The sequence below is a fragment of the Urocitellus parryii genome, chromosome 12 (assembly GCF_045843805.1).
Source record: "Urocitellus parryii isolate mUroPar1 chromosome 12, mUroPar1.hap1, whole genome shotgun sequence".
NCBI classification, from domain to species: Eukaryota; Metazoa; Chordata; class Mammalia; order Rodentia; family Sciuridae; genus Urocitellus; species Urocitellus parryii.
Genome location: NC_135542.1, coordinates 74,550,558 through 74,577,636, shown reverse-complemented (window position 1 = coordinate 74,577,636; position 27,079 = coordinate 74,550,558). Strand labels below are relative to the sequence as shown.

General features: G+C 38.8%; 1 protein-coding gene and 2 pseudogenes across 3 annotated transcripts in view; 2 read left to right on the top strand and 1 right to left on the bottom strand.

The window, feature by feature from the left end:
* Asb3 (ankyrin repeat and SOCS box containing 3) overlaps positions 1 to 24,348 on the top strand; it is a 129,844-nt gene extending 105,496 nt beyond the window's left edge. For all 3 annotated transcript variants that reach the window (XM_026399879.2, XM_026399880.2, XM_026399883.2), the window contains one exon: positions 23,689 to 24,348. In XM_026399879.2, coding sequence (XP_026255664.1) covers positions 23,689 to 23,879 — 191 coding nt within the window. In that variant the 3' untranslated portion in view covers positions 23,880 to 24,348. The remainder of the gene's footprint in view (positions 1 to 23,688) is intronic.
* Positions 10,528 to 11,281, bottom strand: LOC144249827 (Y-box-binding protein 1 pseudogene; annotated as a pseudogene).
* Positions 24,349 to 25,594: 1,246 nt separating the features above from the next.
* On the top strand, positions 25,595 to 25,985 carry LOC113190560 (bolA-like protein 2 pseudogene; annotated as a pseudogene).
* Positions 25,986 to 27,079: the final 1,094 nt, after the last annotated feature.

Genomic DNA, 27,079 nt, shown 5'->3' with positions numbered 1-27,079 from the left:
CTATTTTTGAGAAGGATCCATGTGCTGCTGAGAAAAAAGTATATCCATTCGATGATGGTTGGTATATTCTATATATGTCAGTTAAGTCTAGGTTGTTGATTGTGGTATTGAGGTCTATAGTTTCTTTATTCAACTTTTGCTTGGAGGATCTGTCCAATGGTGAGAGAGGTGTGTTGAAGTCACCCATAATTATTGTGTTGTGGTCTATTTGATTCTTGAACTTGAGGAGAATTTGTTTTATAAACTTCGAAGCACCATTATTTGGTGCAGAAATATTGATAGTTGTTATGTCTTGTTGTTTAATGGTTCCTTTTAACAGTATATAATGTCCTTCCTTATCCCTTTGGATTAACTTAGTCTTGAAGTCGATTTTATTCGATATGAGGATGGCCACACCTGCTTGCTTGCGAGGACCGTGTGCGTGGTATATTTTTTCCCAACCTTTCACCTTCAGCCTGTGTATGTCTTTTCCAGTCAAGTGAGTCTCCTGGAGGCAGCATATTGTTGGATTTGTTTTTTTGATCCATGTTACCAGCCTATGTCGCTTTATTGGAGTGTTTAAACCATTAATGTTTAGAGTTACTATTGATATATGGTTTGTACTTCCAGCCATGTTTGATTATTTATCTCGTTTTTTTTTTTTTAATTGCGTTTGTTTCACCATGATTAGCTTTCCCCCCTCCGTCTGTCTTTACTGAGGTACTTCCCACTGTTGGCTTTGGTTATTGTTTTCCATTTCTTCCTCGTGAAGTGTTTTGCTCAAGATGCTTTGCAACGCTGGTTTTCTGGCTGCAAATTCTTTTAGTTTTTGTTTATCGTGAAAGATTTTTATTTCGTTGTCGTATCTGAAGCTTAATTTTGCTGGGTACAGAATTCTTGGTTGGCATCCATTGTCTTTCAGTGTTTGAAATATGTTGTTCCAGGATCTTCTCGCTTTCAGCGTCTGAGTTGAAAAGTCCGTTGTTAACCTTATTGGTTTACCCCTGAATGTAATTTTTCTCTTTTCTCTTGTAGCTTTTAATATTTTCTCTTTGTTCTGTATATTGGATATCTTCATAACAATGTGTCTTGGCGTTGGTCTACTGTGATTTTGTGTGCTCGGTGTCCTGTATGCATCTACAGTTTGTATATCTGTTTCCTTTTTTATTTCTTTTTTTTTTTTTTTTCTTCTTAAATTATTTTATTTTGAAAAATGCAGTATTTTTCACACAAATGTATTATTATATAACTATGAATACATTTATTATAAAAATAATTATTATAAATGAATTAAAACATTTTAAATAATTTTAATTTGTGTGTATGGATGTGCTGGAGATTGACCCCATGGGCACCCCACTGAGCTACACCTTCAGCCCTTTATATATTTTTTTTTTTTTTTATTGTTGGTCGTTCAAAACATTACATAGTTCCTCATACATCATATTTCACAGTTTGATTCAAATGAGTTATGAACTCCCAATTTTATCCCGTATACAGATTGCTGCATCACATCAGTTACCCTTCCATTGATTGACATATTGCCTTTCTAGTGTCTGATGTATTCTGCTGTCTATATTATTCTCTACTATCCCCCTCCCCTCCCCTCCCCTCCCCTTTTCTCTCTCTACCCCTTCTACTGTAAATCACTTCTTCCATTTGAATTATCTTGTCTTACCCCTCCTTTCCTCTTATATGTCATTTTGTATAACCCTGAGGATCGCCTTCCATTTCCATGCGATTTCCCTTCTCGTTTCCTTTCCCTCCCACCTCTCAACCCTGTTAATGAAAATCTTCATCTCAAGCTCTTCGTCCCTACCCTGTCCTTGTTTCCTCCCCTTATATCAGAGGAGTCATTTGGTATTTGTTTTTTAAAGATTGACTAGCTTCACTTAGCATAATCTGCTCTAATGCCATCCATTTCCCTCCAAATTCTATGATTTTGTCATTTTTAAATGCAGAGTAATACTCCATTGTGTATAAATGCCACATTTTTTTAATCCATTCATCTATTGAAGGGCATCTAGGCTGATTCCACAATCTTGCTATCGTGAATTGTGCTGCTATGAACATCGATGTAGCAGTGTCCCTGTAGCATGCTCTTATTAGGTCTTTAGGGAATAGACCGAGAAGGGGAATAGCTGGGTCAAATGGTGGTTCCATTCCCAGCTTTCCAAGAAATCTCCATAGTGCTTTCCAAATTGGCTGCACCAATTTGCAGTCCCACCAGCAATGAACAAGAGTGCCCTTTTCCCCACATCCTCTCCAGCACTTATTGTTGTTTGACTTCCTAATGGCTGCCAATCTTACTGGAGTGAGATGGTATCTTAGGGTAGTTTTGATTTGCATTTCTCTGACTGCTAGCGATGGTGAGCATTTTTTCATGTACTTATTGATTGATTGTATGTCCTCTTCTGAGAAGTGTCTGTTCAGGTCCTTTGCCCATTTATTGATTGGGTTACTTGTTGTCTTATTGTCTAATTTTTTGAGTTCTTTATATATTCTGGTTATTAGGGCTCTATCTGAAGTGTGTGGAGTAAAGATTTGTTCCCAGGATGTAGGCTCCCTGTTTATCTCTCTTATTGTTTCTTTTGCTGAGAAAAAACTTTTTAGTTTGAGTAAGTCCCATTTGTTGATTCTAGTTGTTAACTCTTGCGCTATGGGTGTCCTATTGAGGAATTTGGAGCCTGCTCCCACAGTATGTAGATCATAACCAACTTTTTCTTCTATCAGATGCTGTGTCTCTGATTTAATATCAAGCTCCTTGATCCATTTTGAGTTAACTTTTGTGCAAGGCGAGAGATAGGGATTCAGATTCATTTTGATGCAAATGGATTTCCAGTTTTCCCAGCACCATTTGTTGAAGATGCTATCCTTCCTCCATTGCATGCTTTTAGCCCCTTTATCAAATATAAGATAGTTGTAGTTTTGTGGATTGGTTACTGTGTCCTCTATTCTATACCATTGGTCCACCCGCCTGTTTTGGTACCAGTACCATGCTGTTTTCCTTACTATTGCTCTGTAGTATAGTTTGAAGTCTGGTATCGCTATACCGCCTGATTCACACTTCCTGCTTAGTATTGTTTTTGCTATTCTGGGTCTTTTATTATTCCATATGAATTTCATGATTCTTTTATCTATTTCTACAAGAAATGCAGCTGGGATTTTGATTGGCATTGCATTGAACTTATAGAGAACTTTTGGTAATATCGCCATTTTGATGATGTTGGATCTGCCTATCCATGAGCAGGGTATATTTTTCCATCTTCTAAGGTCTTCTTCTATGTCTTTCTTTAGGGTTTTGTAATTTTCATTGTATAAATCTTTCACCTCTTTTGTTAGGTTGATTCCCAAGTATTTTATTTTTTTGGGGGATATTGTGAATGGAGTAGTTGTCCTCATTTCCGTTTCAGAGGATTTGTCGCTGATATACAGGAATGCCTTTGATTTATGCGTGTTGATTTTATATCCTGCCACTTTGCTGAATTCATTTATTAGCTCTAATAGCTTCTCTGTAGACCCTTTTGGGTCTGCTAGGTATAGAATCATATCATCTGCAAATAGTGATAATTTAAGTTCTTCTTTTCCAATTTTTATCCCTTTAATTTCTTTCGTCTGTCTAATTGCTCTTGCCAGTGTTTCGAGGACTATGTTGAACAGAAGTGGTGAGAGAGGGCATCCCTGTCTTGTACCAGATCTTACAGGGAATGCCTTCAATTTTTCTCCATTCAGAATGATGCTGGCCTGTGGCTTATCATATATTGCTTTTACAATGTTGAGGTATGATCCTGTTATCCCTAATTTTTCTAGAGTTTTGAACATAAAGGGATGCTGTACTTTGTCGAATGCTTTTTCTGCGTCTATCGAGACTATCATATGGTTCTTATTTTTTAGTCTATTGATGTGGTGGATAACATTTATTGATTTCCGTATATTGAACCAGCCTTTCATCCCATGGATGAATCCTACTTGATCATGGTGTATAATTTTTTTGATATGTATTTGAATCCGGTTTGCCAGAATTTTATTGAGAATTTTTGCGTCAAGGTTCATTAGAGATATTGGTCTGTAGTTTTCTTTCTTTGAAGTGTCTTTGTCTGGTTTCGGAATCAGGGTGATGTTGGCCTCGTAGAATGAATTTGGAAGTTCTCCCTCTTTTTCTATTTCCTGAAATAGCTTGAAAAGTATTGGTGTTAGTTCCTCTTTAAAGGTTTTGTAAAACTCTGCTGTATACCCATCCGGTCCTGGGCTTTTCTTAGATGGTAGTCTTTTGATGGTTTCTTCTATTTCTTCTATTGTTATTGGTCTGTTTAGGTTGTCTATATCCTCCTGGTTCAATCTGGGCAGATCGTAAGACTTAAGGAATTTATCTATGCCTTCACTATCTTCTATTTTATTGGAGTATAAGGATTCAAAATAGTCTCTGATTATCTTCTGTATTTCTGAAGTGTCTGTTGTGATATTGCCTTTTTCATCCCGTATGCTAGTAATCTGGGTTCTCTCTCTTCTTCTCTTCGTTAGCATGGCTAAGGGTCTGTCAATTTTATTTATTTTTTCAAAGAACCAGCTTTTAGTTTTGTCAATTTTTTCAATTGTTTCTTTTGTTTCAATTTCATTAATTTCAGCTCTGATTTTGATTATTTCTTGCCTTCTACTTCTTTTGCTGTTGTTTTGCTCCTCTTTTTCTAGGATTTTGAGATGAAGTATGAGATCATTTATTTGTTGGTTTTTTCTTTTTTTGAGGAATGAACTCCAAGCAATGAATTTTCCTCTTAGGACTGCTTTCAATGTGTCCCATAGATTCCGATATGTTGTGTCCGTGTTTTCATTTAACTCTAGGAATTTTTTAATTTCCTCCTTGATGTCTTCAATAACCCATATGTCACTCAGCAACCTGTTGTTCATTCTCCAAGTGATGCTTGATTTTTCCTTTCTTCTTTTATCATTGATTTTCAGTTTCATTCCATTATGATCAGATAAGATGCATGGTATTATCTCTACCCCTTTATATTGTCTAAGAGTTGCCCTGTGACATAATATATGGTCTATTTTTGAGAAGGTTCCATGTGCTGCTGAAAAAAAAGTGTAACTACTTGATGTTGGGTGGTATAGTCTATATATGTCAATTAGGTCTAGGTTGTTAATTGTGTTATTGAGTTCTATAGTTTCCTTGTTTAACTTTTGTTTGGAAGATCTGTCCAGTGGTGAGAGAGGTGTGTTGAAGTCTCCCATGATGATTGTATGGTGGTCTATCAGACTCTTGAACTTGAGAAGAGTTTGCTTGATGAACACCGCTGCACCATTATTTGGGGTATATATATTTATGATTGTTATGTCTTGTTGGTTTATGGTTCCCTTGAGCAGTATGAAGTGTCCTTCTTTATCCCTTTTGATTAGCTTTGGCTTGAAATCTATTTTATTAGATATGAGTATGGACACGCCTGCTTGTTTCCGCTGTCCATATGAGTGGTATGATTTTTCCCAACCTTTCACCTTCAGTCTATGGATATCTTTTTCTATCAGATGCGTCTCCTGTAGACAGCATATTGTTGGGTCTTGTTTTGTGATCCATTCTACTAGCCTGTGTCTCTTAATTGGTGAGTTTAAGCCATTGACATTTAGAGTTATTATTGAGATATGGTTTGTACTTCTATCCATATTTGTTTGTTGATGTTACTAAACCTGATTTGTTATCCTCTTTGACTACTTTCCCCCCTTTACTGTCCTACCTCCCATTGTTGGTTTTCAATGTTATTTTCCATTTCCTCTTCCTGCAATGTTTTGCCAAGGATTTTTTGAAGAGATGGTTTTCTAGCTGCGAATTCTTTTAACTTTTGTTTATCATGGAAGGTTTTAATTTCATGTTCTAACCTGAAGCTTAATTTTGCCGGATACACGATTCTTGGTTGGAACCCATTTTCTTTCAGTGTTTGAAATATGTTATTCCAGGATCTTCTAGCTTTCAGAGTCTGTGTTGAGAGATCAGCTGTTATCCTGATTGGTTTACCCCTAAATGTAATCTGCTTCCTTTCCCTTGTAGCTTTTAAAATTCTTTCCTTATTCTGTATGTTGGACATCTTCACTATAATGTGTCTAGGTGTGGATCTCTTATGGTTTTGCACATTCGGCGTCCTGTAGGCTTCTAGGATTTGGGATTCTGTCTCATTCTTCAAGTCTGGGAAGTTTTCTCGTATTATTTCATTGAATAGGCTGTGTATTCCTCTGGTTTGGAGCTCTGTGCCTTCCTGTATCCCAATGACTCTTAAATTTGGTCTTTTGATGTTGTCCCATATTTCTTGGATGTTCTGTTCATGGTTTCTTAGCAGACTTGCTGAGCTGTCTATGTTCTTTTCCAGTTGAAATACTTTGTCTTCATTGTCTGATGTTCTCTCTTCTAAGTGATCTACTCTGCTGGTAGTATTCTCAATTGAGTTTTTAAGTTGGTTTATTTTTTCCTGCAATTCTAGTATTTCTATTTGTTTGTTTTTTATTTCCTCTATCTCCCTGTGAAATTGATCTTTTACTTCCTGGATTTGTTTGTCAATGTGATCTTTCATTATCTGATTTTGCTGTCTCATGTCTTCCTTGAGACTCCAGATCATCTGAAGCATGTATATCCTGATCTCTCTATCTGACATTCCATCTGTTGCACCTATTACCTCTTCTAAAGTTGAGTTGACCTGCATTGCCTGTGGTCCTTTCTTTCCTTGTCTTTTCATACTGCTGGCGTTTCTTTCTGCTTGGTGAAACTGTTGTGTTTTGAAATTTTCCCTCTGTTTATTTATATTGCTCTTGTATAGTTGAATAATCACCCTTGCAGGGCATGTAGTGGCTGTGATCCTCCTCCAATTGGTGTGATCCGTCTACCACGCTGGGAGGCCCTAGGTCTGCTCTGCTGGTCGGTCAAAGGTCCGCCTACCCAGCAGGCACGAGGGGCACCTCTATCACTCCGCAGGTTGCTGGGCCTAACCTCCCGATGGGTCAAAGGTTCCCCTAGTTTGCAGGGGGCTGCTCCCGGAGCGAGAGCTAGGCCTCCCGGGGGAGCCCGGATGGTGGAGGCCGACTGCCGGTTCAGGCGGGGTGGGCCAAGCCGCACTGGGTGCTGGCAGCTTGCAAACGCGGCTGGTATCAGCAGGACTTAACTCCTGCACCCGCTGCGGGGGCACCTTTATCGCCGAGTAGCTGCGGTCGCGTGGTTGGGACCCGGGCGGGTGGGGCCGCTTCTCCCAGGGCGAGAGCTAGGCCTCCCGGGGGAGCCCGTATGTTGGAGGACTGCCGGTTCGGGCGGGGCTGGCCAAGCCTCTCAGGGATCCCGCGGGTTGCAAAGGCGGTTGGCGTCTGCAGGACTTAACTTCTGCACCCGCCGCCGGTTCAGGCGGGGAGGGCCAAGCCGCTCAGGGTTCCCGCGGGTTGCAAAGGCGGCTGGCGTCTGCAGGACTTAACTTCTTCTGCACCCGCCACGTGGGCACCTTTATCGCTGAGTAGCTGTGGCCGCCAGGTTAGGAAGCGGGCGGGTGGGGCCGCTTCTCCCAGGGCGAGAGCTAGGCCTCCAGGGGGAGCCGCCTGCCGGAGCGGCTGATGGTTGGGGGACTAGACCTCTGTGCCCGCGTGGCCTTCCAAGATCCACTTCTCTGGGGCAACCTGTCACTTCGAGTAAACCTACCAGTTCACGGCAGCTCTCCTCTTAAGGAAGTTATGCTAGAAGTTCCTCCGTAGCTAGGCTGCAGCTGTTTCGATGAGTCTTTCATATCCCGTTAAAGTGGAGACGTTGGAGTCGCTGCTTCCTCGCCGGCCGCCATGTTGGAACCCAGGAAAAATATTTTCATGTACATCTCCAAACCCCTCCTGGCACTGGGTATAAAGTTCAAAGAATTTCCAAAATCTTTGTTCCAAGGAAGAATTCTAAGGCGAGAGCCACCTCTGAACCCTGCAGTCAATAAACCTGCCTCCTCTGTGTGATTGCTCGGCGCCCAGCCTCTTCTGTCCTCCCTCAGAACCTTCTGCCTCTGGATGTCACTGTGGGGAGGGATACGTTTCTGATTATCTCTTCAACCTCTGCACTTATGGGCAGTCTGTTCAGATTATCTATTTTTTTTTTCTTAGAGTCAGTTTCAATCATTCATTTATGTCTTTCAAAGAATTTATACATTTGCTATGATTTGAATGTGTTCCCAAATTCACGTGTTGGACCCTTAACCCCTCCTTTTTTATTTCTGGAAAGTTTTCTGTGATTATTTCATCTAGTAGATTACTCATTCCCCTTGTTTGAATCTCTATCCCTTCCTCTATCCCAATGACTCTTAAATTTGGTTTTTTTATATTATCACATATCTCTTGTATGTTTCTCTCATGATTTTTAACCAGCCTATCTGAGTTGGCTAGACTCTTTTCCAGATGATATATTTTGTCTTCATTATCTGACGTTCTGGCTTCTACTTGCTCCACTCTATTAATGATACTCTCATTTGAGTTTTTAATTTGGTTTATAATTTCCTTCATTTCTAAGATTATGGTTTGATTCTTTTTTATAATCTCTATCTCCTGATAAAGGTGCTTAACTTCTTCTTTTATCTGTTTATGTAATTCATTCTCAATGTGTTCTTTTGCTGCTTGAATTTGCTGTCTTGTATCCTCTTTAAGGTTCCGTTCCATCTGTCTCAGGTGTTCCATGAGTTCTTTATATGACCATTTTTCTGGTGACTATATCCTCCTGAATATTTGGGCTGCCCTGCATTGTTTGCACTCCTTTTCTTCCTTGCTTTTTCATGCTGTTCATATTGTTTCTTGTTCTGTTTGACTGCTGAGTTAGTGTTTACTCCTATAAATATATTTGATGCTTGGGAGGAAAGGTATTAGAAGGGATGGGAAGAAGTCACTAAAGAGAATGAGAGTAAGCAGGTAGAATTCAAGGAAGGGGGAATAAGAAAATTGAAAAGAAATGTAAAGACAGGAGAAAAGAAGGATAGAAAAAAATAGAAGATTAAAAGGAATTTAAAGAAAAATAATAATAGTAGAAATGGAAAATGAAATTAAAAATTAGAATAAAATAAAATAAGATGGATTAAAAAGACATTTAAAAAGACTGCAAAAAAAAAAAATTTATAAATGCTGTCCTAGAGTTCTATTAACTGCTCTTCCAGTAGATGGAGCTATGTCCACCGGGCCAAGTTTCTCCTCTCAGTAGACGGGAGTCAATCACTGTGCAGCAGTTCTTCCTCCCGGATTGGGCAGGTCTCCACTCCTGCTGTTCGGCGTGTGGGCGGGGCCTTTTGCAGAGCTGGTCAGGGGTCGTTTGCAGCACCCGGCTGGCAGGTGGAGGGTGGTCATCTGCAGCTCCAAACCGCCAGAGGAGGTTCACAGAGTCGGGCCGGCGGGGGCCGGGCAGGCAGCGCCTGCTCCCCCACTCACTGCAAGGGTGTAGGCAGCGGCCGCTTGGCGGCAGCCAGTGGCGGTTCACAGAGCCAGCCTGTGTGGGCCCAGGCAGGCAGCAACCACTCCCAAGTTCACTGCGCCCTGTGAGCGGCGGCCGGCTGTGGTTCACATAGCCAGCCCGGGGGGCCCAGGCAGGCAGCAACTGCTCCCAAGTTCACTGCACCGTGTGAGCAGCGGCCGGCTGTGGTTCACAGAGCCAGCCCTGGAGGGCCCAGGCAGGCAGCGCCGGCTCCTTAGCTCGCTGCAAAGTGTGGGCAGTGGCCGGTGGCGGATCACGGAGCCGGGCGGTGTGGGCCCAGGCAGGCAGCGCCCGCTCCTAAACTCGCTGCAGCGTGTGAGCGGCGGCTGCGGTTCACAGAGCCAGCTCGGGGGGGCCCAGTCAGGCAGCAACCGTTCCCAAGTTTGCTGCAATGTGTGGGCGGTAGCCACCGGAGGTTCACAGAACCGGGCTGCGGGGGCCCAGGCAGGCAACGCCGGCTCCTAAACTCGCTGCAACGTGTGGGCGGCGGCAGGTGGCGGATCACGGAGCCGGGCGGTGTGGGCCCAGGCAGGCAGTGCCCGCTCCTAAACTCGCTGCAGCGTGTGGCCTGCGGCCGGCTGCGGTTCACAGAGCCAGCTCGGGGGGCCCAGTCAGGCAGCAACCGTTCCCAAGTTCACTGCAATGTGTGGGCGGTAGCCACCGGAGGTTCACAGAACCGGGCTGCGGGGGCCCAGGCAGGCAGCAACTCCTCCCAAGAACGCTGCAGCGTGTGGGCGGTGGTTGGCTGCGGTTCACGGAGCCCTCCCGCGGGGGTCCAGGTGGTCAGTGTCCGCTCCTATATTCACTGCAACGTGTAGGCAGCCGCCATTTGGCGGCCCCGGCGGGACTGTGCCCCTGCTCTGGGTTGCCGAGATTCAGTATTCTGTGACAAGCTGACACCTCCAATTAAACTTACTAGTTCCCGGAAGGTCTCCTTTCAGTGGAATTTTGCTTGAAGTCTCTCAGCAGGACGCATGTGGGTGTATTAATGAGTCTCTCTGATCCCCTTACCACGGAGGCATTGTATGTGCTGCCTCTTCGCTGGCAGCCATGTTGGTCTGATCTCTTGTTTATTTCTTATTGCTGGAATTTCATACTCATTTCTTCTTCTTGGATGGCACACAATGGTGAAGGTGGTAAGCTGACATTTGCTCAGCCCCACCCTACTCAGCTTTAGGAATGATTGAATTCTCAGCTGGTGAGTTGGCTGCTTTTGTCTCTTTGTTATCTTGGGGTGTTTGTCAGGTAATTGAAATTGGAGAAGTACTGAGGTGGCTGCTTAACTTAAGTCTTATCTCCTTGATTTTTCTTATCTGTTGTATTGCTGTCCTCTCTAGGCTGTCTTTGGTGAGGAGGCACCAGTAGAATAGTGGTCTGTAACTCCATACATCTTCTGTCTCACTCTTCTACCTTGTTCCGCTGCTCTTTGGTTTTCAGCACCCTCCATTACTTTTCCCTGCATAAGAGGGTTAGAATACTGTGATGGGTGTCCATAGTGTCTGCCTACATAGTGAGGTGTGAAACATCTGAGGTAGGGTCAGCATTGTTGGGCCTCCCCTTTGAGGACCTCTCTGATCCCTCATTCTTCCCTCCATTCCCATTTTTTTCTGGTAATTCTGCTAGTAATTATGTGGAGGTCCTGGACAACATAGCACAGATAGCATCTTCCATAGTTTTGGTCTGTTGCATATTTGCTGTCTTGAACTGGAACTCCACCAAGACATGTAACATTTTCTGCCTTCATACACTTTCCTTCTTCAGAAACATCAAAATCTATAGTTTACAACTCCTATACTATGAAGGTATTTCCTAGGTATTCTTTATGGCAGTTTAGTGTAAAAATACACCTTTTTTTGGTTATCATTCCTGTTGAAATCATCTATATCTGTTTCTTACATTGAACCATTTTATTGTTCCCCAAACCTTTGTTGGGTTACTTGCCTCTGCCAGCAGGAGCCATTGATGTGTACCCCAGCCCTGCACTCCGTATGCCACTGTCCATGGTGCTGAGCTTGGTGTCTGCCCTGCTGAAGGCAGGAGCTGAGATTTGGCCTCTGGTTGTGGTGATGGTGAGTGGGACTGACTACAGAAGCTAGAATGTGATTGGTAACTAGACCAGCAGCAGTGGGTGGGGCTGTTTAGCCCCCTCCTCTGGGGTTCATCCTCTACTCCAACACTGCTAATTGAACTCCACATGTAACATGACTCCCCCAAATTTAACTATTAATAACATGCTGTTGGCCAGAAGCCTTACCAATAAAAGTAGATTAGTATATATTTTGTATGTTGTACATATTATATACTGTGAAAAATATTTATGGATAGTGAGAGATTACTTTTGTAAGGAAGTATGCAATTTATAGGAGGAAGGAACTGCTCACAGGGAGAGATTAGCATCACATGGCGTTTTTAGGAATACTTGCAACATGTGAGCTCACTGCAATAGCAAGAACAGGTGGACATGAAATTACTCACTAGTTCATGTATTACTATGAAGTTTTTGCAGTTATGATTTAATAGTTCATCTTTAAGTTTGCTTTTTTTAAATTGAGAATGGTGCTATGTATGGTTTGTTTGTGTACCCCAGGTTCAGTAAATTTTGGCTTTATATAATAAATTTTTGTGTATATTTTATGTATATTTGTGTATATTTTAAATAATAAGAGACATTTTCGACATTTGTATCTTAACTTTTTCTTGATTTTTAAAAATATTTTTAGGTTAAGTCTGCATTGTTTTTCAAATTGTTGCAAATCTAAATAAATAAATAAATTTAAGTGGACTTGTGCAGTTTAAACCTGAATTGTTAAAGGATCAACTTTTTATAAAAGGCGTAGAACCATGGCTATGAGGAGATTGTTGGTACCAGGTGTTGAAGATTGTTAAGGGGTTAAGGTAGAGTTCATGGTCCTTGATTTGAAAATGAGATATACCTGTTGTTTTCTTGATGATCAGTCCTTCTTGGCAGGCCTGAGTTGCAGAGTTTAGAACCTTAGAATAAGGTTATTCTAAGTTAAAATAACTATCTATAAGTTAAAGAACTTGCCCATTCATAAGAGCTCTTGTTTTGCTTAGGTTTCTTGTTGGTTTTCAAGATGATGAAAGGAAGCTATAGAGATATGTGCTGCAAGAGGCTTCTTCTGTAACATTCCAGAAAGGGAAGGGGAACTGAATCTCCTGGTTATAAGGAGGCATGAAAAAGGCTGTTGTAGAGATAGCACCAGAACCGGCTGCTGAGTCCCTCTTGTCTTTTCTACTTGCCATGACTCTTTTGGGGGTTTCCATGTGACAGTTCCTCATCAGGATTAGGCCATGGGCACAAGATGAAGCCTCCATTGAGCACATCATTTGCTCCTGACTCATAGCATGTACTGGAGATTGTGAACATTTGGGATCCACCATTTGTGTGTAAAGAAGAAGACCATGTGAAATGTCAGCCTTTACCTCCTCTTCTCCAAGTTATGTATGTGATCTGCACTAAGGTGTATGTGATTCTGGGGAGAATGCTTTTTAACATTTTGGGGAGACAAATAAGTAGATGCAGGTAGATAAAGAGACAATAACTTTAATTCTCATCTTTTTTTAAAGGCATTCTTTCTATGACTTGTTTCTTAGTGGCACATTAAGAGGCCACAAAATTGTAATAAAGAGAAGGTTAGGAGGTTAGAATATGTTGAAAGTAAAACATTGATATAGGAAAAGACTTTCTTCTGTGATGATATTCTTCATTTTCTCTTGTGGTGTAGAGAAAAGTAACTTCTTAGTTTAGTAATACTGCTCAGTTGTTGCAATGGTAAAAGATGTCCTTCCATCTTGGAGAAACACTATTTACAATGTGTAGATTACCATTTACTGTCAATACTGTTTTGTTAATAACTTCCAAAGCCATTCCTATTCTGTCCTTTCCATGGCTTTGTTTCTGGCAGCTATCATTTCTGACATGCTTAATTTCAGTACTCTTCTAAATGCCTGGCTTCTAGTATTATTCTCATGACCACCATTAAATAAAACAGAAGTTTGACTATACCAGGTCTCTTTTTAAAAATCTATTATAGCAATCTAATTTCTCTCAGAATAAAAACCAAACTCTAACAAAGCATATAAGGCCTTTCATAATCTGGCCCCTGCAATGCCTTCCTGTCCTATCCCACTCTGAATGTTATATGTTAAATACTTGTTTTCCCAAATATACCTCACAGATTTGCTAGTATATTCTTCATGACTTTAAGGTCCTCTGATTGGCATGCTTCTCTTAAATCTACTGACTTTTATTTTTAAGTTCGGCTCTAAATCATGTCCTCTTCCACATGTTTCCTGATATTCTTCTAGCCATTTCTTCCCTCATCAGTATATTGGCAGAGTTAAGGCACTTTGCAGGTTTCCTACATTTGTTGATTTTTTAAAAAAAATATTTTATTAGTTATTGATGGACCTTTACTTATTTATTTGTGGTGCTAATGCTTGAACCCAGTGCCTCACACATGCTAGGCAAACGCTTTACCACCGAGACACAACCCCAACCCCATTGGTTGATTTTTGAGAGCATACCCCTTAAAAACAGAAGAGCATTTTTCACGGTCTCCACATCTGATCATAAAAATACTTTTTTGGCCTAAATCTATGAGTGGGATGTTTCCTGTTACATAAAGGGAAGACAAGAGGACTGCCCAAGATATTCTAACTCAGTCCAAAAGCTTTTGAGGACTAAGTGGTGGAAGTTCACCTTCTACTTAATTGCTTCCAATGACAGTTCATTTTTAAAAGAAACAATTCTCATAATCAGTGAAAACCTAAGGATTATTATGGAAGACTCCTAAGAACTGTTCATCTCATTTAAGTTCTCATAATCTCCCTTATTTGTGAGTTTGGAAATTATAGAAAATAATATTAAGAGAATAATAAGGAATTTGTTTTGATATGATTAGGTAGAGTGGCCTAAATTGAAGATGGAAAGGTAACTTAGGCAGAAGCTTCTGATACCTTGTTCATTTGAGAACTTCTAGCCATTCAGTCTGTAATTTTACTTCCAAATGTGGGGCACAGGCAGAAGTGTTCAATGAATAGTCTATTTTGAAACATTTCTATAGGTAGATACTTATAAATCTAGCTGTTTAAATTCATTAATTCCTTAATTAGTTTTAATAACCTGTCAGCTGTGTATCAGTAAAATTTTAAGTAAAAAATTATGTGAATTAGGGGCTGGGGTTGTGACTCAGTGGTAGAGCACTTGCCTAGCATGTGTGAGGCACTAGTTTCGATTCTTAGCAACACATATAAATAAATAAAAAAATAAAGATCTGCCATCAACTAATAAAAATATTAAAAATATTTTTAAAAATTATGTGAATTTAAAAAAATAAAGAGAATGTAGATGTTTAGTGCAGTGACTAAAAGGGAAGGTTGTAGGGTCATGGGAGGATGTAGTGTCTCAGAGAAGGAGAGCCTGGAAAATCTTGTTTACTCAAAAGTAGAGGTAAAGTTTTGCTAAGAAGATTGAAGTGAGAGCTCAATAGGAGACCTGATGATTTGGAATTGTTGCAGAAAAAGACTTGACTGATGGAGGTTGGAAGTGATAACAATTCATGTGGTTATGTAATCTTTCTTTTCCAGTATGGCTTATTCTTCTCTATATTGAGGGGCAATAGGAAAATGTTTAGATCAATCCTGGGGATTGTCAGAGCAGGTACAGAGGAATTAGTACCTGCCAGAGCAGGAATTGATAAAATAGTTGAAGTGATGGGCTCAAGAATCTAGTCGAGATGGGGGAAAAAACTGAGAATTGAAGGAACCTCAGACTATCTGGGGGAAAAGTCAGAGCACCTAAGGTCTCAATAGGAGGTAGGAAAGGAGAACAAACTTTGGAAGGATAGGAAGTAGTGCATGTTGGAATATAGAAAAGCATGGATCTGAAGTGTTGTAAAACAACTTTGAGAACTCTACAATTATTTCCTAGACCTTGTGACAGATGTGGCAAGTGAGTGGAAAATGAGAAAATTCTATTTTAGAAATTGGTCAATGAAGTAATTTTCTTAGGAGGATTAGACTTCTATGAGGACAGGAAGGGAGGGAGAGTGTTCTATACAGTATTAATGGTAGAATGGGGAGTCTAGAGGACTTTATGGAAAGGTTTTGGAGAGAGTTCTTATGTTCTTTGTAATATTGAGCTTGATTATTCTCCTATTGTCCCAGATTTCTGTGTTGTAGTTTCCTAAACAAGTTAGGGAAATGAAGAATAGATTTTTAATTTGGGGGAGATTCTGAGACCACGATTCATTCTTTCATTTGATAAATACAGGAAAATGCTAAAGCTAGATAATTTTAATTATTCCTCAAATATTCCAGGCTCCAGAGAGACATCTTAAAGATGGAGGGAAGGAAGATGTAATTGCTAATCATTGATTACGTTTCTTTTTATTTTATCTAATAGGTCATAGTTATAAGATTGCATGTCTTTCTCGCCCCCATTAACACACATGACCCAGCACTTGAACATATGTATTTACATAGGTTAGCTTGATGCGTCCTAAAAAGTAGGGTGCATGTGGTTGACCATGCAACTGTATGTGCTGTGCTTTTGTGAATTATAGTTAACATATGATTGGTGGTCCTATGATTGTCTAGTTTTAACTTAACCAGTTTCCTCAAATTGATTAACTGTCTTCTGCAGAGAAGTGGTATTTTATGTGGATAATACTAAAAATGCAAGCACAAGTGAACAATGAAATAATTGTAGAACTGCTTCCTCCTGCTCTTTATGAGCCATGTTAAATGGTAAAAATGTCAACCCACTTAGGTCACTAGGGACAAGGGTGATGGTGATGGAGCAGATGGGAGGATATAGATCAAAGGGTATAAAGTTGCAATAATGTGGGATGAATAAGTCTAGAGATTTACCATATGACATGAGCACTTGAGTTAATAATATTGTGTTGTATATTGTACATTTACCAGAATTTACATACTTTTAGCACACACAAAGGGTACATATGAGATGATGGATATATTAATTTGCTCAACTATAGTTATTACTTCGTTAAGAGTATCTATATTAAGATAAGTGTAACAAAATTTTCTACACCTTAAATATGTACATTAAAAATAAAACAGTGAAAAAAAAAGCTAAAATAAAGAGACTACCATATAACTGGAGCTGACAAGAACTTCAAAATTATCAAGAAAAATATTTAAAAAATATGATCTCACCTTTACTAATGTTTCCAGTAAGCCCTGCCCTTAAGGTGTCAGTTGGGCTGGGGTTGTGGCTTAGTGGTAAAGCGCTAGCCTAGCACTTGCGAGGCCCTGGGTTCAATCCTCAGCACAACATAAAAATAAATAAATAAGTGAAATAAATATTTAAAAAAAAGGTGTCAGTTGCCTGAAGATGTTAGCTAATAAAAAACTCATAGTCATCAAGATGCTAATTTAATTTAAGCATCCAGAACATGAAGTCAGACCCTGTGATTTTTTTCATCAATGTTTAAGTCAGTATTTACAAAATTTACTAAGCATAATGATAAACTCTTAGAACTCTTTGAGCTTTCTTATTCAGTAGTAAAAAACAAAAACTCATATATCTTTGGGGACACACTTTTTTCTTGTCACAGTAAAGCTAGCAGTAATAATACGGGGACAAAGTAAAATGCATTCCTTGTTGGCATATATTGTTTAAAGGAGCATTGATAGTATTGTTAAAGAGTTAAGCAGGGGAGAGGTGGGAGAGGGGATCCTGCAGGTAGAAAGTTTGGTATACTGAGATAGAAGATGATTTATGATATTTATAACACACTTCAGTTTAGATATTTGTTAAGGTTCTGTTTCAATACAAGGATAGACAGTTACATTTTTGAGGGCCGCTTAAGGAAAGATATACCAGAGAAGATGTGTTTACAACAGTCATGACTTTCTGGAGGATGATTTTTGGAAAAGTTAGGTAAGAATGACCACTGATAGAGTGGCTGGCTTTTGTATAAGAATAAGGTAATGGAGATAACATTAAATGAGGTTAATACAGAGAAAGGGCTGAAACCAGAATTACATGAAGTAATACTGTCATGGGTGATTTAAAAAAACTTGACCTTTAAAATATGTGAGTCCTTAGTACTTTATAATGAGATGAAAGTGAGCATTGTTATTGTTTATACCTACCAAAGTTTGTTCATTATCATGGAACATGATATAGGAAAGAGTCCTTGGACATAAAGATGAACTAACTACCTGATTTGCTTTTATGAAAATACAGTTCTTCCACTTTTCTTGCCCCTTTTTATCTTGGTGATAAGTAGCTATCAGTACTATGCAACCTAACACATATTTTGTAATAATTCTGTTGATTTAAGGAAGAAATGACATTTTAACTGAGTGAGAGAAATAACTGCTTTCTAAAAGGAATTTTTGCTATGTGGGGATGATTTTGAAAATAGGTACTAGGAAGTATTTCTTTTGTTACATGATTTTCTTGCTAAAAATAAGGTATACCACCTAGAAAAAACTCACGTTGTCACACTTAGAAACAGTCCCCCTGGACTTTGAATGCATTTACTAAAATTTTTTAAATGTAAAGCCTTTTAATTAGCTTATAAATTGATTGATATGGGGAACAATAGAATTATAAGATGAATTTTGGTTAAAAGCTTTTTCATGAGATAAATGGGATAGAATGAAGTCCTTATTTCAGTTGGGACACAATGTACTTCATCCATTTGGGTTTATCTGCTTTTTATAAGATATTTTTTCAGCTGTGTCAGGCTTTACAGCCCAAGGATCTGGACCCAGAATTGCTAAATTTTGAAATTGCTAAATCACTAAGAACTAAGTTAAAACTTGGTCATTTTTGCTTTTGTTAAAATATTAATATCTAAAGAGTTTTTATGCCTTTAATAAAGAAATGAAGTTATTTAAAACATACCTTTTTGTATTTTAGCTTATTCTTTTAATTCTGTGTTTATTTCAATGTACAAATAAAGTTACTCTAATAGTACACATGTAACCTTTGTATAAATAAATATTCACACATTGGGTTCTCAAATACTTTTTTCCCAACTATTTTTTTTTGTGGGGGGCACCAGGAATTGAACTCAGGGGCACTTAACCACAGAGTCACAACCCCAGCCATTTTTTAATTTTTTATTTTGAGACAAGGTCTCACTGAGTTGCTTAGCACCTCACTTTTACTGAGGCTGGCTTTGAACTCTCGATACTCCTTCTTAAGCCTCTCGATCTGCTGAGATTACAGGTGTGCGCCACTGCACCTGGCTCCTTTATTTATTTTTGATTGGTCCTTTCTACATATGCATAAAGGTAAAATTCCCTTTGGTAACCTTATGTATGAATATAACATGATTTTGTAAAATTCATTCTATAACCTCCTTTTCCATCCTTCCTCCCTCTTTCTTATTTTTCTTCTTCTGCTCCACTAATCTTCCCTATATTTTTATGATGTCTGATCTCCTCTCCAACCACCATCTTTCCCTGATTTTTGTAGCTTCCACATATGGAAAAAACATTCAACCCTTGATTTGCTCTCAAACACCTTTTACTGATTGGGTGTGTAGTCAACGCATTTGGAGATCATTAGACTTGATCATGCCTAGGATTTATATGGTATTTTGTAATTAATAAAATGCTACAGGGTGTTCTGGGATACATTTGTAATTCTAGCTACTAAGGAGGCTGAGGATTGTGAGTTTAAGACCAGCCTGAGCAATTTAGCAAGACCTTGTCTCAAAAAAAATAATAAAAAGGGATGGGGATTTAGCTCAGTGGTAAAGCATCCCAGTGGTCAGTCCATAGTACCAAAATCAATCAATCAATCAATCAAAGTACTATTACCAGTGTGTCATAACTTGAACCTCACTAATAGCCCTTTGATACAGGGACGTGTCATTATGTTCATTTTATAGAGGAAGCCTTATACTCATTTTATGGTGGGGGGAACTGAAGGTCAGAATGTTTAAATGACTTTCCCAGGGTCACACAACTAGGTAATAGTGGCTCCTCAACTCCAGCACAGGTTTTATTATTGGATAGTGCCATTTCCATTTATTGCCACTATACTAGTTACTCTTTACATTGACTGCCTGTGCTGATCTATTATTTGTTTTTCAGAATTCTTAGGTAGTCACTTTTTATATTTCCTCTAGAGGTTTTAGTTGTTATCAGTGGTGGGGAAGGGGAGAGATACTATGAATAAAGAAAATGGAGAACAAAGGAGTGGAAACCAACTTCAAACACAATATATTAATGATGAAAATATAAATGTTAATAGAAGACCCAGAAGTCAAATGAATCCCTTTGATGTGGAAAGCAATACAAAAGAGCCAAAGAAATAACAGTCCAGGTAGATTTTGACAATTGTGTGAGGGCAGTCTAGTGATGAATGATTGTGGAGAATATAATGGATGTATTTGATGTAGTTCTGTGCTATAGTAACTGTTGGCATTAATAAGTACAGTTAATTAAGGGTTGAGGAGTTTGTTTTAATCGTTGTGTCCAGTTTTGATTTTATTTTATTTTTTATGGTGCTGAGGATTGAACCCAGATTCTTACACATGCTAAAAGCAAGTGCTGTATCACTGAGCTCCAGCTCCAGCTTCTTCTGCTTTTGCTTTTAATAAAATTTCATATAACATGTAGCTCATTTTGATTATTTCTAATGCATATAACAAAATGAACATAATTGAAATATTCTATATAGAAATAAAAAGTTAAAGGTTGTTTGCCTGCTAGATCTATAGATAAACTGGGTTTAACATACCAAATAGAAAATGATTGGGTCAGAAAAAAAGAGTTAAAAGTGTAGCCTAGTTTTCAGACATCATTTTCTAAGATATGATCAGTACCACAATCTAAGAACTATAGAAATTTATGTAACAGATTAATATATATTTTTAACAGATTTCCTTGAATATATGTTTCAAGGAAATTTCCTACAGCTTCCACAGTTTATATGGTAAACTCAAGGCATGGCTTCATCTTCTTTTAGCCTAGTGGGAACATGTCTAGAAATACTATGCATCACTGAAACTTTTGTAGGAACTTTGTGTGCTTTGTAATTTGCATAAATGGTTATAAAATTTCCTTGTTGTTCACTGTCACATTAAGCCCAAATGTCAGTTAATGGCCTAGTTTTGCCTGTGTTGATAATATACAGATGAAAGTCTCTCTCAGTTCAACTGAATACAGTTCTTACCTGTATTTTTTTCATTAGGCCAGTGATCTGTTGTGCTATCAGCATGGTGCATTTAAAATCTGAACCAATATCTGAAGTAACTATACTTTTCTTTCTCTTTCTTTCTTTCTTTCTTTCTTTCTTTCTTTCTTTCTTTCTTTCTTTCTTTCTTTCAGTAGTTTTGGTGATTTAGAAGATGTAGAGAATTATTCTGGGCTTTTAGACTTGGAATTAGAACATTTGGATTTAGTTAACAATAGCTGTCTTGTTGATATGTGGTATTATGTGGGCAAATTACTTAAGCTTCCACTAACTGGTCCAATTTGGTTTGCTCACAAATGGCTAAGCTTCCACACACCTTAGAGTAACCATATGATTTATTAAGTTGTGACGATGGTGCTCCAGTGGTGTAGTCTGATAACCTGGAAAGGCTTGGTGGCACTGCAGGAGGCTTTGGGGCAGCCAGAGAAACTGACTGACAGTGTAGTCTGTCAAACTAGAGAAGCTGGGGTAGCATTAAGGATCCCCTATCCCTGAGTGAGCAGTTCCCATCCTTTATCTTCCTTCTGTGTGTGCAAGAAATGTCCACATTAATAAGAATGTACAGAATGAAGATTCTAATAGAATCTAAGCAGATGTTCTCTTAACCATCTTCACTTTAACCCACAAAGTAGATTAACCACTGTTGTCATTTCCTCTCTCCTGTCCATCTGACTGTGCCCATGGCATGCTCAGTATTTGCAGTTGGTAGGCTGCTTCCTAGAATGCCAACATACTTTTGTCCCTACCAACTGACTTGTGTGCTTACCAAGAATTAGTGTTATGCTTATTTCTGAAATTTTTATTACATTTGTTCATATTATTTTATTCAAGCAATTTTATTACAAATTGAATAAACCATTGAATTATGAGTATGAAAAGAGAATTATTATTTCTATTAGGGCAAAGTGAAATGTGGTTACTATTGTTATCATCATCATCATTATTATGTATTTGTGTTTTGAGATGGGGTCTTGCTGTGTTACCCAGCCTGGCCTTGAACTCTTCAGTTTAAGCAATCCTTTTGCCTCAGCCTCCTGAGTAGCTGATGGTATAGGTGCTGACCACAGTACTTGGCTTAAACATAATCACTGAACAGAAATGGATGTTGAATTAGATGTGGGTGAGACAACTAAAAGATATGAAAAAATATTGTAAAAATATAGAAGGAGTGTGTATTCACCTTGTCTCATACATATCTTTAAATCAATGCTGTAACTTAAAGAGGTAAAGCTGCAGGCTGCAGATGAGCATTATGGATGTGGTTTATGTATATATTTTCAAATTAGAGTGTTTAAAGTATATATGGTTTGTTTCCTCCTTTAAGATGACTTTCCTCTAACAATTATTGTTCCTGATCTTACTGAGTAAAAGTACGCTTGATAGTTGAACACAGTCAGCCTTCTTGTACCTCTGGGAAACGGGTGTCTGCAGTTTGGGCATGCCCTCTTGACGTGTTCTGCTTATTCCTCTAGTACTCCTTATTTTTTTTCCTCATATTTCAAGTGAAAACTGTTAGTCAATTTTCCATTAATTAGCTTTTGTCTACTGTGGCTTTAGCAAACACCCACCCATACATAGAGGCTTTGGAGTCAGATGGATCTGAGTTTAAAATCTGGCTTTGCTGTTTATTAGCTCTGTGACCTTTGGAAAGTGTAGCGATTTGGATATGAGGTGTCCCCAAAACTGCCGTGTTAATGCAGGGATGGTCAAAGCTGAAAAGACTATGAGAACTGTAACCTAATCATTGATTAATTTGAGGGATTAATAATTTGAATGAACTAATAACTGGGTAGTAACTGTGGGCAGGTGGGGTGTGGCTGGAAGAGGTGGGTTAACTAGTGGCCAGCTTTTGGGATTTAAATTTTATTCCTGGTATCGTCTCCTCTCTTTTTGCTTTCTGACCACTATAAGGTAAGCAGCTTTCCTCTACTATTGCTCTTCTGTCATTATGTTGTCCTTCATTCTGAGCCCAGAGCAGTGGAGTTGGCCAACCATGGACTGAACCTCTGAAACCATAAGCCAAATTAAACTTTTCCTCCTCTGAGTTGTTCTTGTTGGGTATTTTGGTCACAGTGATGAAAAGCTAACACAGAGAGTTACTTTTAAATTTCTTCTTAAACTTAGTTTTTAAAAAAATCCTTATCATGGTAATATAGAACTCAGGATCTGGGGTGTAGCTTAGTAATAATGTGTTTTCAGCACACATGAGGTCCAATGTTCAATCCCTAGCACCAAAAGAGTACATAAATAAATCAAAATACACACATATATACACCCTTCATAGGCCTCATAAATATAAAAAGAGTATATGTGAAATGTATGGCATGTGACATAAAAGGCACTCAATTAATGTTTCACTTTTCTCTGTGCCACTATTATCACATTTTATGTCATATACAAAAAGAAGAAATTTTGCAAGCCACACATCTAGTGAATAGATCTTGAGACCATTTGCAATGCAGCAGACTAAGAGGGAAGTGGCATTGTTGCTTTGAACTTCTATCTTTTCTAAAGTTAGTTCATCCATTTCTTAAGTGCCAACTAATATTGTCAGATATTTAGAATTTGAAAATTTAGATCTTAATGTCTTGGGATGCCAACTTTGAATGTGTGACCAACAACTGGAGAGAGAGGAGCCAGATGAAGGCTGTAGTAGAAAAAAATGAATAAGGCTTATGTGATCATCCTAGCCCCAGCAGTTGTCTTTCAAAGTCTAAGCAACATATCACTTCTCCTTTGCTTCCCAGAGGGCAGAGGGGGAAGGCATTTGTCTTAATATACAGATATATCTTTTTGTTCAAAAAAATTTTTTTTCAGCCAGGCATGATGTAATCCCAGTAATCCCAGTGACTCTGAAGGCTGAGGCAGAAGGATTGCAAGGTCAATGTAGTGACCTTGGGCAATGTAGTAAAACCCTGTATCAAAATAAAAAGGGCTGGTGATGTATCCTGGTGACAGAATGCTTGCCTAGCATATTGAATGAATGAATGAATGAATGAATGAATAGAAATTTTTGTTGTTGTTCATCTTGCTTTGTCTGTCTCTCCAGCTGCTGTTCCATCCCTAACGCATCTTTGTCGTTTGAAAATTCGGTCCAGCCTAAAGCCAGAGCACCTCCTCTCTGACAGTTTTATCCAGCAGCTGCCACTTCCCAGAAGCCTGCACAGCTATTTGCTCTATGAAGAGGTTCTGAGGATGAATGAGATTCCAGAACTGGAGTCACTCATGATGGAGAAGTGAGTGAAGCAACTTAACACAGCTCATTGAAAACCATCAAGACAAAAGAGCTGTGGAATGCAAAAGTGTTCATGATTTTATTTCACAAAAGATGATGTTTGTTTGTGTGGTTGGATAGGTTTTGGGAACAGTAGTAAATAAATGTGAATGTTTACAAGTGGGCTCAGTAAAAACATATTATAAACATCACTGATGCTACTTTATTGCAGTTCATCACCAGAGCACACTTTGTGTTGTAAAACCTAACCATTTTCTGCTTTATTCTGCTAATGAACTGTGATGCTGCTTCTAGTGCTAGACATGGCATATTTCTACCTATGATTCATGTTTACCTGGTGCTAGGAGCTAAGAATGGAATGTATAACACTTCACTTGAAGTGTATACAACTGTGGTTTTGAATCTGTTATTATTTATTGTTGTTATTATTTTAGTTGGGGCTGAATGTCTTATGTTTATTAAAGTTTTTCTATCTTGTCACATTGCATTCTCATCTCTTAAGCCCGTCACATTTATGAAGAATTGATATTCATTGCCTTTTCACATATAAACTCAGGGAGAAAATTTGTTTTAAAGGAAATCAATCATATTGCTATTCTCCCCTCAAGACATGCTCATTTTTTTTTTAAATTAGGTTAGATTAGGGATAAATGAGCATATTACTGTATTTAGAACATTAATGAGACTGAGAGGGACATTTATGTAGTACCATCTTTAAAGAAAGGTGTGTATTTTTGAGTAAATTAATATCAAATATAATATTTACATTGCATTCAGCCCCATAATCAAAGGGCAGCTTTGTTCCTATGAAACAGTAATAGCTGGTTCTATTAATATTATAGTATCTTTTCCTTCTTATCTAGATAGATTATTAAACATCCATGAAATAAAGACCTCAGAATCCTAGGTTAATGAGGTGTCATCACCTCATAGGCTTTTATAGTTGCTTACTTGAAATCTAGAGTCAAGAGGAAATAAACTCAGGACCAAGTGCACTGTCAGAAGAGGCCGTGGAGACTAGCCTTGGGAGTGGTCTGAGAGCATTGCTGTCATGATAGACAACTAGAGAGGGATCTAAAGGAGACAAATCTTCCATCCTATTGGGATCCAGTGATTAAAAGAGATGGGAGTATATCAGCAGGGTCCTCCTCTGATAGGCCTTTGCTCTTTGATAAAAACAGGGATGAAGGTGGGTTTACTCAGGGCAGCATTACCAAGATCACAAGGGATGACTGAGCTTTTACCTTCGACTTAGAACTACCAGTGGTGTGGAGGTAGAGTTTTTAGGTATAAAGGCGAAAATAAGGTTAGATATGGAAAATCAAGTGGAGGTTCTGATAATGTAATTTAAAAAACCAAAATTTTATGTACTGTGGTACTTTTAAAATGTCATAACCTTTATTTTGCAAACCCTAAGTCTCTGATTTTTAACATAACACCAAATTTTTGTTATGGCCAAATGTATATAGATGTTTAAATTTGCAGGTGAATCTTTTTTTGTTGTTGTAATTGGACACAATACCTTTATTCCATTCATTTATTTTTATGTGATGTTGAAGATCGAACCCAGGGCCCACGAGCTATACCGCTGAGCCACAATCCCAGCCCTGCAGTTGAATCTTTGTATGTTTGTGTTCAATTATACAATAAAAACAATTAGGGAAAACAATGAGGGCGGGTCCCAGGTGGAATTCTGTCCCTGCTGGGCTGCTGCTGTGCCATGGAATTCAGTGCAGACTACCTCCAGGAAAATTGCAGTAGGACCTGGAGTCAGAGCACGAGGAGGTGGAGGACATGGCTCTGAGAGGTCGCATCACAATCCCTGGTGGTATCTGCTAAGTTCAAGGGGACGCCACCGCTTCAAAGACATCAGCTGGTGAATGGATTTCTAGCAAAGGAGCTCCTGCATGTTTATGCCTATGAGCAGAAAATCTTGACTCTAGACCAGTGGTCCCATGAGCAGTGGAAATGAGGGATTGAGTCCTATGCAGCCATTAAATGATGAATCAAGACAAAATAAAAATAATCCACAAGTTATCCTCATGCTCACTTTTGAAGATCTGAAAATCAGTATAGATGGCCCCTGACCACTTTTTGGCTTTACAGTAGTGCAAAAGTGATACCATACTTTGAATTTTTCCAGGCTGGTTGTATGCAATATATTCTCTTAGGATTCTGGAAAGGCTGGGCAGTGGCAGTCAGTGAGCCACAGCTCCCAGTCAGCCATGTGATCACAAAGGTAAACAAACAAATGATATTCTACAATGCACTTTGTTGCTAAGCTAGGATGCTCAGTAAGTTAGGTATAGTAAATGCATTTTCAGCTTAAATGGTATTTTCAACAATACAGTGGTACTTTTGAAACATTTAAAAGCCCTTGGTATTTAAAACTGGTAAGTGATTTTACCTTATTGTATACAATGTATCTTTCTTTAGACAAATTTGTTATAATAAAATACTTGCAATTTTTATGAGAACTATAATCTAAAAGCATATAAAGGTAGGTGATTTGCAGTTATAGCTCCTGATTGCAGTGCTACATCCAGTTAGTGCTAGTTCCCCTTAAGTGGTGCCCCACATGCCCAATAATGCTTTGATGTTGCAGTTTAAGGTCACAGTGAACCATATGAAAAACCCTGATACAATAGTTTTCTAGTAGTGGCATGTACTACCTGAGCAGGGTATAAACCAAAGGTTTTAATAGAAATGGCCAAGATTTTGCCCCACCTTGATCCCATGTTTTCCTTAAGTATATTGTCTGCTGATCTTTTCTATCAAATATCTTTCTGTGACCATTTCATGTAATAACAGTAATGTAGACATTTTTTCTTACCTCCTTTTTCCAAATAACAAGTATCTTGATGTGCTGCTTTCTGGTGACCCTACTTCCCAGAGGTCACCTACACCTTTCTTATAGGTCATCTTCCCATGGCCACCTGTAACAATCTTTTTTTTTTTTTTTTTTTTTTTTAAAGAGAGAGGAGGAGAGAGAGGGGGAGAGAGAGAGAGAGAATATTTTTTAATATTTATTTTTCAGTTTTTGGTGGACACAACATCTTTATTTTATGTGGTGCTGAGGATCGAACCCAGCGCCCCGCGCATGCCAGGCGAGCGCGTTACCACTTGAGCCACATCGCCAGCCCCTGTAACAATCCTTGACTTGCAGCCTGTGTCATATTTATCACATGACCAGTTAACATCTCTT